At 43.0% G+C, this 12961-nt stretch overlaps 1 protein-coding gene and 1 pseudogene across 1 annotated transcript; both read right to left on the reverse strand.

Moving 5' to 3' along the window:
• Window positions 1–408: 408 nt before the first annotated feature.
• Window positions 409–2279, reverse strand: LOC148099788 (uncharacterized). Its single transcript, XM_087851400.1, has 4 exons — window positions 2215–2279; window positions 1889–2056; window positions 1782–1792; window positions 409–1283 (listed from the first exon to the last, which is right to left on the reverse strand). Exons 1-4 carry the CDS (start codon window positions 2277–2279, stop codon window positions 409–411), a joined length of 1119 nt encoding a protein of 372 aa, XP_087707526.1.
• Window positions 2280–10490: 8211 nt separating this feature from the next.
• LOC148099789 (U2 spliceosomal RNA) lies at window positions 10491–10670 on the reverse strand (annotated as a pseudogene).
• Window positions 10671–12961: the final 2291 nt, after the last annotated feature.

A 12961-nucleotide genomic window follows, 5' to 3' on the forward strand; every position in this document is an offset into this window, starting at 1 on the left:
ACAAAACGCTGGGTCAATGACCCAGCACCATGACAGTACCCAAAACAAAAAACAGACGACCAACCCAGGGCGGGCGGCGGGGGCCCAGGACGGAGGGACCACAACCAAACAAAAAACAAGCTCCAGTGGGCCAAATGAATTGTCCAAAACACAACACGGACTGGAGTTCCTGAACAGGGTCCCAAAACATAGTTCAGGAGGCCGGCCCGGAGGCTGACAACTCAGGAGCCCAGAACAGTTCATCTCCGGGGGCCGACTGTGCACATGGCAGCGGCGGCGACGGGGAAACAGTTCAGGTGGTCGACCGTGCGGACAGCAACGGCGGCGACGGGGAAACAGTTCAGGCGGCCGACCGCGGGGACAGCAACGGCGGTGGCGACACAAGTCCGGAGGCCAGCCACGCGGAAGTTAGCGGCGGCGTTTGGGAGGTCGTCCATATCGACGATGACGCCCAACAAGCGGCCTGGCAGATGACCGCCGATGTCGAGGCGGCAGTTTGGGACCTGAAGGTGGCGTGGCCCCCGCAGCACCAGGCGAGGAGGATGCTGAGGCTGGACCAGACGAGACGGAAGCTGAGGCTGGACCAGACGAGGCGGAAGCTGAGGCTGGACCAGACGAAGCGGAAGCTGAGGCTGGACCAGACGAGGCGGAAGCTGAGGCTGGACCAGACGAAGCGGAAGCTGAGGCTGGACCAGACGAGGCGGAAGCAGAGGCTGGACCAGACGAAGCGGAAGCTGAGGCTGGACCAGACAAGGCGGAAGCAGAGGCGGAGGCCGGAACAGGCGACGCTGAAGCGGAGGCTGGACCAGGCGAAGCGGGCGAAGCTGAAGTGGAGGCTGGACCAGACGAGGCAGAAGCTGAGGCAGAGGCTGGACCAGGCGACGCTAATGAGGCTGATGATGCTGATGATGCTGAAGCTGGACCAGACGAAGCTGATGAAGCTGAAGCTGGACCAGGCGACGGCGTGGGTGGAGACACGGAGGCTGCAGCTGGCGACGATGAAGACTCCGAGGCTGCAGCTGGCGGCGGTGTGGAAGCCGGAGACGGAGGCGCTGCAGCAGGCGGCGGCGTGGACAAAACTGTGGATGCGGCTGCTGCTGCAGGCGTAGATGCCGCTGCTGGTGGAGCAGCTGGTGGCTGGACAGGCTCCTTGGGCCCTCCAGCGGACGAGACAGGAGGCTGGACGGGCGCCTCGGGCCCCCCAGCTGATGAGGAAGGTTGCTGGACGGGCTCCTCGGGCCCTCCAGCGAGAACAGTCACAGGACCAGTGGGCACAGGGGCCCCTGGCAGGCACAGAACAGAACCAGCAGGTGCGGGGACCTCTGGCGGGCGCAGAACAGAACCAGCAGGTGCGGGGACCTCTGGCAGGAACAGATCAGAACCAGCAGGCACGATGGCCTCTGGCAAGCACAAAGCAGACTGCAGCTGCACCGAGCATTGACTCAGCTCAGGCAGCAACAGCCGGGTGCAGTCCTCAGCTGGCTTCTTAACCTCCAGGGGTCCAGAGTCAGCTGGGGGCTGAAACCCAGCCTCTGGGGAGGCCCTGGAGTGCGTTTCAGTCTCAGAACTGGCCAGCTCTTGAGGAATGTTTTCATTGTTGTTGGGTTTGTCTCTCTGCTTAGAATAAGAAGTTGTTGACCTGTCCTTTATGGGTTGAACTGTTATGGCTTGCTGTACCGGAGGAGTTGGTGAAGATAATGGCTGAATAGGTGGCTGAGTTGATGGAGGTGAGACTGAGCGGCTAACTGAGCTAGTGGCTGCTGGGCAGCTAATTGAGCTACCGGCTGGGCAGCTGACTCAAAAAACACAGCCCCGGTATAAACAGTCACACGGTCTGGTGAAACAGACAGAGTGTCTTTTCCACTCACCACAGCCGGCAACTCAGAACTCTCGGGGCCCGACTGTGGCGATGGGCGTCGGCGGCGTGAACGTCGCTTCCTTCTTGGAGATAGCTCCGACCGGCCGGGTAATTCCACATCCGGCAGGCCGGGCCGCAGATTCCCCGGCGGGCAGTGCAAAACATTCACCAACGGGCTGGGTCAGGAAGCGGTAGCGGCTGGAGGGTGAAGGTGAAGTTCGTTCAGTATGAAATTCTGTGCGAGAGGGTGAAGAGAGTCCAGTAGCCAGGAGTGAGCAGAGATTAATTGTTGTAGCCTGGCTTCTACAGCGCTGTGAAATTCCTCCCCCTCATGTTCCAGCCACAGGTTAACCAACCTTGAAACGGAGTCAATCAATCCCTCCCGAAACTCCTGGGAAGGTGCGGATGCTGCTGGGTCCATGTTTGGTCGGCTCGTACTGTCACGGCTGGCGGGGTGAGCCGTGTGGTGTTGGAGGAAAAGGAGGACCCAAAATGCAGGCAGTGACTGATGATTTGAGTGAGGTTTATTTACAAGTGGTGGAGTGGCAAAAATAGGCAGTGAGGGAAGAGAATTCACAGAACAAACCTAAACTGGGATAGCTAAATAACAAACCTGAGATCATATGAATGGGGTGGAAGGCAGAGAGACGCAGACGAGGACCAGGACACCATGAAACACAGACGAGCCGAGAACGAACACAGACCGACACCCACTATATATACACACACAAGGTAATCAGGTAATCACACAAAGGAGGGAAGAACAGCTGAACCCAATACACATGAGGACCGGAGGAGACAAGCTGAACACAATGACAACAGACACAGACCTTCAGAACAAAACAGGAAATCAAGAACCCGAACCGGACACAAGGGGGGAGGACACAGAATAACTAGAACAGAGGAAAATAATCATAAAACACAAAACGCTGGGTCAACGACCCAGCACCATGACTATTAAACCACATTACTTTCACTTTTTACTCTTCAACAAAAAAAGCAGTTCGAATCATCCACAATGCAGGTTATAGGGAACATGCAAACTCACTATTTTTGCAGTCTGAAATATTGAAATTTGCTGATCTAGTGAAATTCCAAACAGCACAAATTATATTCAAAGCAAAAAATAAGGAACTGCCAGATTATATTCAGAGTAAGTTATAATTTAAGGGGTTTTTGTAACTCAAAACAGGGAAGGTACGTACAACAGGAAAAAGCTTTTGTGTTTCTGTACATGGAGTGAAGCTGTGGAACAGTTTGAATATGAAATTGAAGCAATATCCAAACATAAAACAGTTCAAAAAGAGTTATAAAGATATGATCTTCTTGAGCTATAAAGAAAAGGGAAAATGTTGAAATTAAGTGAATGTCGCTATTTAGAAAACTTCATGATGTGATATTATAGTATATATTATATCAGAAATCTGTTCACTATTTTTATTACAGATTATATCAGTAAGTGACTAAATATTGACTGATAACTTATGGCAAAGGGGTGGGATTAAATAAGTGTGTACTTCTTCCCTCTCCCTTTCGACATGTAACTGAATCAGAACAGAAGCAATATTGAAATGTATTAACTTTATTTTGTATAGTATCTTTTTCTCAGATTTTCTTTGCTAAATGTACGTGTATATTGTTTACATGATTGAAATAAATTAACAAACAGGCCCAAATACAGGAGAAGGACAGCTGAGAGTGGAAAAAAATCACAAAAATAAATACTGCCAGATTTTCAACTTCGGTCTACAAGAAAATAAGAAGATCATGGGATTAGCCTCGATTGCACTTTGGACCTATTGACGGGATGCGCTCCGTCCCTTGATGCATGTACACTTTCAATTTCTGGTTGGGCTGCTTGGGTACAAAGTAAGTTTCATCATCAGATGATGAGCTTCATGTAAACATCTGCATGGAAACTGGATGCCTGGACTTCTCTGCTTACTTAGACCAAACCAAACCCTGAATTATGTTGGAAAATATGTGATGTTTTATGAAGGATCACATAAGAAACAACATTTTTTAGTTGTTTTTGAAACTAAAAAACTATTCAAAAAGTTTTAAATAGTTTAGAAAGGACTTTTACATTTTCATAATATTCATGGCTGTGTGGTAAAGCTGACATTATCTCACTTGTAATGGTTCAGATTGGACACTGTGACTGGCCGGTTCTGTGCTCCAGGCCACATGTTTGATACCCCTGGACCCATGCAACCAAGTATAAAAAACCGTGTCCACACTTTGGCCTGTGAAGAGTGAAAGCAGATATACGGCGTGATATCGAGCCAAATGCTTCAAAGTGTTCCTTGATGATGTGATAAAGAAGTGGCGTTCCTCCTCCAACCACAAACAGGAAGCTCATGAAGCGAGCAGTGTCAGTGCTTGTACGACACTCACCACGAGACCTCTGAGCAGGATGGCTGCAGTCGCACAGCTCTGCTTCTCCCTGCTGTTCACTCTCATCAGCAACATTCATGCAGAAGAATTTATCGCCATAAAAGAAGAAGGAAGCTTTTTACAGTTCAAGCTCCCAGATCAAAACAGCTCCTGCATCACCTCCAGACGTGTTGGTGAAGATACTCTGGTCCTGTGGAACATCTCTGACCCCTGGAACAGAAACTTCACAGTACATGAAGACCTGACAGGACGACTCTCATTTCCTGAGACATTTCATGGTTCTCCTTCATTTACTCTCAACAACCTGACCCACTCAGACTCTGGACTGTACCAAGAAGTGTGCTGGACTCAGGGCAGCGTGACATATGAGAGAAACATCAGCCTGACTGTGTGTAAGACAGTAAGGGGGGAAGATTATATCACAAGTCCTGAAGACACTGTAGACGTACAATGTAAAGGAGCAGGTGAGAATCTGACGGTGCGTTGGATCAGACATTACGGGGAGTGGAAACAAGACATGCGGAATAGATTTGAAGACAGAATTTTGAAGGTGAATAAAGTCCAAGAAAGTTTCCTGGAGGTGACAAACACATCACTTCATGTCTTCAATCAACGACAAACTGTTTACATCTGCCTGGTGATGAACCAACAGCAGTGTGTGAGCACTTACTCTGTACGTTTGGCCAAACCAATAAAGATCAAAGAAATAAAGCGACGTTATGCTTCAGAGGGAGACACAGCTGTGCTGGAGTGTCCCTTCATGGACCCCATTCATGACCAGCCCCCAGTTTGGATGAAGGAAGTAATTTCCTACAATACTGATCAAGAAATTGGTCGAAACTTCTCGCTGGTACTTCCATCACTAATGTTAAATGATTCAGGTTTCTACTACTGTGTAGGTGAAACAGTAAAACATGTGTACAGGCTTTTGGTGTGCCCTAAACTTGGTCCACCTGCAGTAAAGGTTTTCTCAGAGGGAGATGAAGTCACTATGAGATTCTCTGATGATTGGAAAAATAGTCCTGCGGGCTTTATGTTCATTAAGTTGATCCAAACAGAAGACAAAATTGTGTATGATGAAGAGTTATGCAGTGACAATAGAATCACTTGTTCCGATGACAGCCTGATAATCTCTAATGTCTCACTGGAAGATGCAGGAGAGTATGTGTGTGCAGGTCTTAATTTTGAGTATGAGTGTTTGTCAGCAGAAAAATTTGTTCTGATCTACAGAGAGCCCTTTGGGGTTTACTCGACCTTCTACAGAGTCAGGTGGATACTGCTCAGCAGTCTGCAGGTGATGCTTTGTGTTGTTGTGGTCTGTGTGACACAGAAAACCAGGAGAGGAGAGCAGCTTTCAGCTCAGACACACACTTAATATGCTCATAATAATAATAATAATAATAATAATAATAATAATAATAATAATAATAATAATAATAATAATAATACATAGAAGTGAAGAAATCAAAACAAAAACAAACAAAAATATTATTGTAGATATGAATCTGTGACCTGACTGGACGGTTCAGTCTCTTATATGATTATATATTTTAAACATTTTGCCTTTTTCTATCTTTCGACTTAATTCTTGTTTATTTCTGCTCATATTTTATTTCAGTTATAATGATTATGTGCTTTTTTGTTTTATGTGATTTGATGTTTATCCATATCTCATTCATGTATCTCTCAGAGTATCATTTTGAATATTCTTCTGTTTCTATCAGTGATCAGTTCGATCTATAATAAATGTTAGAAACCAGTTGTAAATGTATTCGTTCTTCACTCTGATGTGAATCATTATCATCTCTCTTGGAAAATGTATTTTGTTATTGTGTTTAAGAGCAGATTCATTACAGCACCATGTTCATCTGCACTATATTGTTTTCATTGTTGTGAATAAACATGATTGTCTGATACAGCAAACACTTCATAATATGGACGTTACTGCTTTGATTGTGTTTTTATATTCTCCATTTTTGTTAGGAATCATTTCTGAAATAAAAATATCTAAATCTAATTTAACAGGCTGAACGTTGATGCTCTTCTGTCAATGACTCCATGATGATTTTTAATTTTAATAAACACACAATCCTCATATTTCAGTGCAGGATGTAGAGCAGAGTATATCAGTCAACTGGATCAGAGCTCATCAGCATTTTGAACTTAATATGCAGCCAACACACTTTAACACGTGTCTGATGTAGAGTGAAACATATCATGGAAAAATGGAAGACGAGAGAAGCTGCACATGGTTATCATTTATTAATTTTATTATTCAATTTTTGTTGGTGGTAGAGTTTAAAGTTTAGGGTTTTTTTAAATATTTCATTTTAATGAATTAAAAATGTTTTAACGAAAAACTATGAATTTAAAAAGTCATGATATTAACAGCATGATGATGACGACAACAACTGCCATTACGATTATTACAGTTAATATTATTACTATTATTGCGTAGCACGTAGTATTCAATAATGTAATTTTATTTGATGAACATTAAAACTAAAATTTACAATTTTACAAATAAACATTAATATGATGAGAAACATCAAGTGACAATGTGTGGTCCTGCTGCTCTGCACAGCGTCCAAGCAGGGGTTTCTTTTATTTACAACAGCGGTCCCCAACCCCTGGGCCACGGACTGGCACCGGTCCGTAAATCATTTGGAACCAGACCACGAGAGTTGAGGTCGGGTGTGAAATTGATGCTCTTCAGGGGTTTTGAATAACTCTTCTTTTTTTGGTAGCAGTACTGGTTTTATTTTGTTGTATTTATCCTCGACACCTTAAAGGCTGGTCCTTGAGAATATTGCATACATAAACCGGTCCATTGCACAAAAAAGGTTGGGGACGCTGATTTACAGGACTGACGGGACTCCAGGAAACACAATCATAGTCAGTGTTAGAGCAGACAGTGCTCATCAGCAGACCCGGGCTATCTTTCCATCATCTGGATTCACTTACCCTAACGTTGGATAAACTGTCACACAGAGTTTGTTATCAGCTCTCTAACCTTGGGTCTTCCCTGCACACTTATATGAAAGGGGCAGGATTGAGAAAAAGATGTCTACTACGCTTACAAAATTATGAACATGGTAATAAATCCGGTCAATTTCTAGCAAACTAGCTAAAAATAAACAAAGAAAAAACAACTATATGTGCTGTTCAGGATTCATCTGGGAACACAGTATATGACCCGAAACAAATAAACAACATTTTCAGGGATTTCTATAAAAGATTGTGTTCACCACAAATAAACCCGTCTAAAAAGGATATTGATCTGTTTTTAGACAACATAACTCTTCCAAAATATTAGACACTCAAGTAATGGCACTGGATTCGCCACTGACATCAGGTGAACTCCAGGAAGCCCTGATAAGCATGCCCAATAATAAGGCTCCAGGTCCAGACGGCTTTCCTGCAGAATTCTACAAAGAATTCTGGACGATTCTAGCATCAGATTTTTACAGAACGTTGTTGGAAATCAAAGAAAAGGGAAGACTTCCATCAAATATGAATTCTGCAAACATTAATCTCCTGCTAAAAACCAGGCAAAGACCCTGTATATCCCTCAAGCTATCATCCAACATCCCTTATAAATGTAGACCTTAAAATAATCTGCAAAGCTCTCTCAAAGAGACTGGAGAAAATAACCCCCCTCTTAATTCATCCTGACCAAACTGGTTTCATAAAAAACAGCACAAGAGAAGGAGGATTTAGTGTTTGTGTTATTACGAGTGCTAAACAAGAAGAGTTCCCAGATGGTACAGTGGACACATGTGTGACTCCTGTGATTAAAGCATCTTTCTTTCAGCTTAACGAGTGAACCGTCTGTTATGAAACGGCTGTGTGCAGGCAGGAAAAGGACCCAAAGTGCAGACTCCGGAGACAAACGTGAACTCAAACAGCTTTAAAGCTGAACTCAAAGTAACAAACTTCCAAAATACAAACAATAAACGCAGGCAGGCAGAACACACAGCATGAATGAGGGTAGATAAGAGAGATCGCGACACAGATCAAAGAGAACACAGGGCTAATATACACAGCAATCAGGGATTGAGAGACAGGAGGGAAACACAGCTGGGACAAATCAGGGCTGTCGAGACAAAGGAAGCAAAACCAGACGCATTAACATGAGACACAGACTTTTAAAGTAAAACAGGAAACATAACACAGAGACATAAACCATAAGACAGAACTCTAACAAAGAAACCAAAGACTAGAAATGATAAATAATATCAAAATCAATTTCAATAATATAATAAACTCAAAACTCTGGGTCAACAACCCAGGCACCCTAACCGTCAGCTCGTTCAAACACACGTCAAAGTCCGTTTGGCTCGACACCACCGAACGGAGGCAGCAATATAACATAGCTAACATTAACAGTGCAGTGAATCCTGCTTGTGCCGTGATATTCAGGACTGCAAACCGAGCAGCATCACTGACTTTCAGCTTGTTGTGTTTCTGGATATATGACTGACTTTAATTATCCATCAAATCATCACATTCTCTGTAAGATTAAGGTCGACTATTAACCCTAGAACAGTATCGCCGGGTGATTTTCACCCGAGCAAATGTATTTACATAATTTTCAATATGTTGCGTTTGTCTGAGTGTGGTGGGTCCCTGGGTAGCTTTAGCATTTTCTTTGACGTCTTTGAAGGCGTGGGTGTTTCCCTACCCCAAATCCCGCTTTTTCCTACAGGCTCACCATATTTACTGTCCCTCTTCAACTACAGCTGTCACCCTGTTGCAGGTTTAGTGTCTTTGGCATCCCAGCTAGTGAGTAACATATAGGTAAGGTTTGTTTAACTTGGCAATTGTTAGCTGATTAGATTTCTTTTTCTTTCTTTCTTTTTTATCTAAAAGCTATGTTATGTAGCTAGCTGTGGCATGACCTTAGTGGGAACAATAAAAGCAAACAAAAGGGAGATCCCACAAGTGATGAAAGTTAAAGAAAATCACGCGCCAGGCTCCAGTGCATTTCTCTTTACCAAAGAACTAACCTTGGTGTCCTTCCTCCCTGACAAAGCTTCAAAAAAGAAGGTTTTACTGCTCCTGTCATCCATGCATACACAACCAAGCATAGGACCCACTCGTAAGCCTGAAGTGATTGAATTTTACAACAAAACAAAGGGAGGTGTCGATACTTTTGACCAGATGTGCGCTCACTATGGTTGTGGGAAAAAAAACAATAGATGGCCCCTTTGCGTGTTCTATGGCATGATCAGTGCTGGTGTGATAAACTCATGGATCATTCACAATGAGAATGCAATGAAGAGAGGTGAAAACCAAATGCAGAGGAGGCCTTATATGCAGGCTTTGGCATTGGCACTCATCAAACCATGGGCAGAGCAGAGGCTCCCCTCTTCAAATCTGTCACGTCAACTCAGAGTCCTGATCTGTAGCGTGCTCGACATACCTACCCCTGGCACTCTTGAAGGTGAGGCAGGACCAGTGGCAGCAGAAAACAGTGGTCCCTTAGTGAGGTGTGCTGACTGCCCCACAGGCTTGGACAGGAAGACGCGATAGAGGTGCCATGTCTGCCGTCGACCGGTGTGTCCACGCCATTACTACCCTGTGTGTACTGACTGCATGTAAGGAATAGGTAAGTAAGAGTGGTCCTGGAATTTGCATGTTATCCTTATTTAGTGCAGTGGTTATGAATAAATATCAACAAGTGGTGATTTCCAAGGGAATTCATATGGTAAAAAAATAGATATTTTAGTCAACTGGTCATTTTTACCCACTCAAAAAATGCCATTTTTTGTTTCTCTCTCCTGCAGCTGTTCGCATGTCAAGGAGACTGTGCCTTCACCAAGGAAGACTCAAATATCCCAGGAATGGGTGGACCAAAGACCAAGTTTCCAGCATTAATATATTTTTGTTTAGGATTTGTTTTGTTCTCCAACTGCTAATTTTCCAGAAATTTTGGAGCATTTTTTAGGGGCCCCCATTAAACTTTTTTTCCATTTTGTTAGATATGGCACAGCTGAAAATAAAAGAAAATCACTCTAATTTGTCATGTGTTGTCATATATTTTATATATTTTGATGACAGGTACTTTTTGTTGGGTATATCATATTGGGTAAAAATCACCCGGCGTTAGTGATGCTGTTATTATTTTTAGCAATAGTGTTCTAGGGTTAAACAGCGTATATTTTAAAGTAAAGGCTTTAAAACCAAGCTAACGCTGAAAGTACAAACATCACTAATGTCACATAACTTTGCCGACATGTGGCCAACAGTAATGTTTTAATGTCCTTCATTATTAAACATTCGCACATAAATAAGTGACATAATATTCAGTACTTACTTTTAATACGTTACCCCCGAATCGGGGGCGTATCAGATATTAAACTGATAAGAACAGATACTACACTTGATCTTAGCCAAAAGGCCGAGAAGCGATGGCTTCCAGCAGGTTCCTGGCTGAGCCGCCTTCTCGGGCAGTGTTGGGAAGGTTACTTTTAAAATGTATTCCATTACAGATTACAGATTACATGCCCCAAAATATATTCTGTAACGTATTCCGTTACGTTACTCAATGAGAGTAACGTATTCTGAATACTTTTGATTACTTAATATATTATCATGCTGTTTACAACTACATGAATGTACTATTGCTGTGATTTATTACTGTTACTGAAGGTCCGCGGCTCCGAACCGTAGTAAAGGAACCTCTGGCTAACACGGTGGGTTCTGTGTCGGCTCGTAGCTGAAACTGGACACTTGAACCCGCTTTCAGTCTAACTTTAACTTTTTATCGCCAATAGACAAGTTGGCAAAATGTAACACTCAGAACATGGAGTCAACAAATAATACTAAAATGTTTAATTATTACTACATTACCTTTGACTAAAACTCTTGTTTGCGAGCAGCTTATTGATCTTGATAAAGACGTGCTGCTTACTTGTGTAAAAACAGTGAAATATAAAAAGTGTTTACTAATTTGTACCAACGTGAGAGAGAAATGGATCTGAAACCACTGAAACCAGAGTGTTTGCAGACACACAGATAATGAAGACATGCTGCTCGGAAATGCTAGATACAGATAAAAATGGAGTGTGTGTGTGTGTGTGTGTGTGTGTATTGAGCCAAGATTGCAAAACTGCCTAACTGCCTTAGTCTTCCTCCCATTAGGGCCTACATGGATGACATGACCATCATTACAACAACAGAACCATGTACTAGGCCAAGGGCGTAGATTTGGCATGGACAGAGGGGGCATGGCCCCACCAATAATTTGATTTCTTTAAGTAAAGAAAAACAAACACGATAGAAAGAAAAAAAACAATCTGTCAACGTCTCGTTCAACCAGCGGTGAAGAAAGATTTAAATTACGTTCTGATAGATGATAGATGACGTTTGTTTGTTTGGTCAAATGTACAGAATGACTGCTCACACATTGCTGTTGGTTCATCACCAGGCAAATGTATACTGTCTTCATTTTTATGTTCGATACATGAAGTGTTGACATGTTTGTCTCCTTCAGGAAATGTGCCCTTCTACTGTCATTCATCAAAAGATACCCAGAACCTTCAGTCCTGAAATCTTCATCAAGCGTCAGTTCATATTTGATCCACTGGACTGTCAGATTCTCTTGTTTCCTTACTTACTGTCCTACACACAGTCAGGCTGATGTTTCTCTCATATGTCACGTTGCCCTCAGTCCAGCACACATCTTGGTACAGTCCAGAGTCTGAGTGGGTCAGCTCATGGAGAGTAAATGAAGGAGAATAATGAATTACTGAATATACGACTCGTCCCGTCACATCTTCATGTATTTTGGGGACTCTCTTCCCAAAGTGAGAAATGTTCCACAGGACCAGAGTGTCTTCATCAATAAGTTTGTTTAAAAAATATAAACATTAGTGTGACAGTTTAATCAGATCCTCAGATGAAAATATTTCCTTCTAAATTCTCAGTTTTCACTTATCAGCTTTCAGTCAAACATTTTTATCTCTGTGTCTAAAAAAAGACTTTCCACAGCAGCTGGTTGGTCTGATACTGTGAGAGATGTAATCTATTACTCTTCATGTGACTTCCTGAGAAAGAAAGTATCTTTGAGATGTACTAATAGTGTAAGACAAGGCAAGTTTATTTATATAGCACAATTCAACAACATGGTGATTCAAAGTGCTTTACAGAGACATTAAAAAATAAAAACAAATAAAAAGCATTAAAAAAAGAAAAGAAAGGAATAGTAGATAAAATGTAAGTTTTAGAATTTAAGCTTAAAAGTAAAACAGTGTGGATTTGGTGCTTTATTCAAATGCAGCTGAGAACAGGTGAGTCTTCAACCTGGATTTAAATAAACTGAGTGTTTCAGCTGATCTGAGGCTTTCTGGGAGTTTGTTCCAGATATAAGGAGCATAAAAGCTGAATGCAGCTTCTCCGTGTCTGGTTCTGACTCTGGGAACTGATAAAAGACCGGATCCAGATGACCTGAGGGATCTGGAAGGTTCATACTGGGTCAGGAGGTCACTGATGTATTTTGGTCCTAAACCATTCAGAGCTTCATAGACCAGCATCAGAACTTTAAAGTCTATCCTCTGACGGACAGGCAGCCAGTGTAAAGACCTCAGAGCTGGACTGATGTGGTCCACTTGTTTGGTCTTAGTGAGGCTCGAGCAGCAGAGCTCTGAATGAGCTGTAGTTGTCTGACTGATTTTTAGGTAGACCTGTAAAGATGCTGTTACA

Source organism: Neolamprologus brichardi, chromosome 14, assembly GCF_056152115.1.
Source record: "Neolamprologus brichardi isolate AB-2024 chromosome 14, ASM5615211v1, whole genome shotgun sequence".
NCBI lineage: Eukaryota > Metazoa > Chordata > Actinopteri > Cichliformes > Cichlidae > Neolamprologus > Neolamprologus brichardi.

Coding starts and splice junctions, on each gene's coding strand:
- LOC148099788 (XM_087851400.1), bottom strand. CDS start 2,279: ATGGACCCAGCAGCATCCGCACCTTCCCAGGAGTTTCGGGAGGGATTG. Junction 2,057..2,214: donor TTGATTGACTCCGTTTCAAG/GTTGGTTAACCT, acceptor TTCACCCTCCAG/CCGCTACCGCTTCCTGACCC.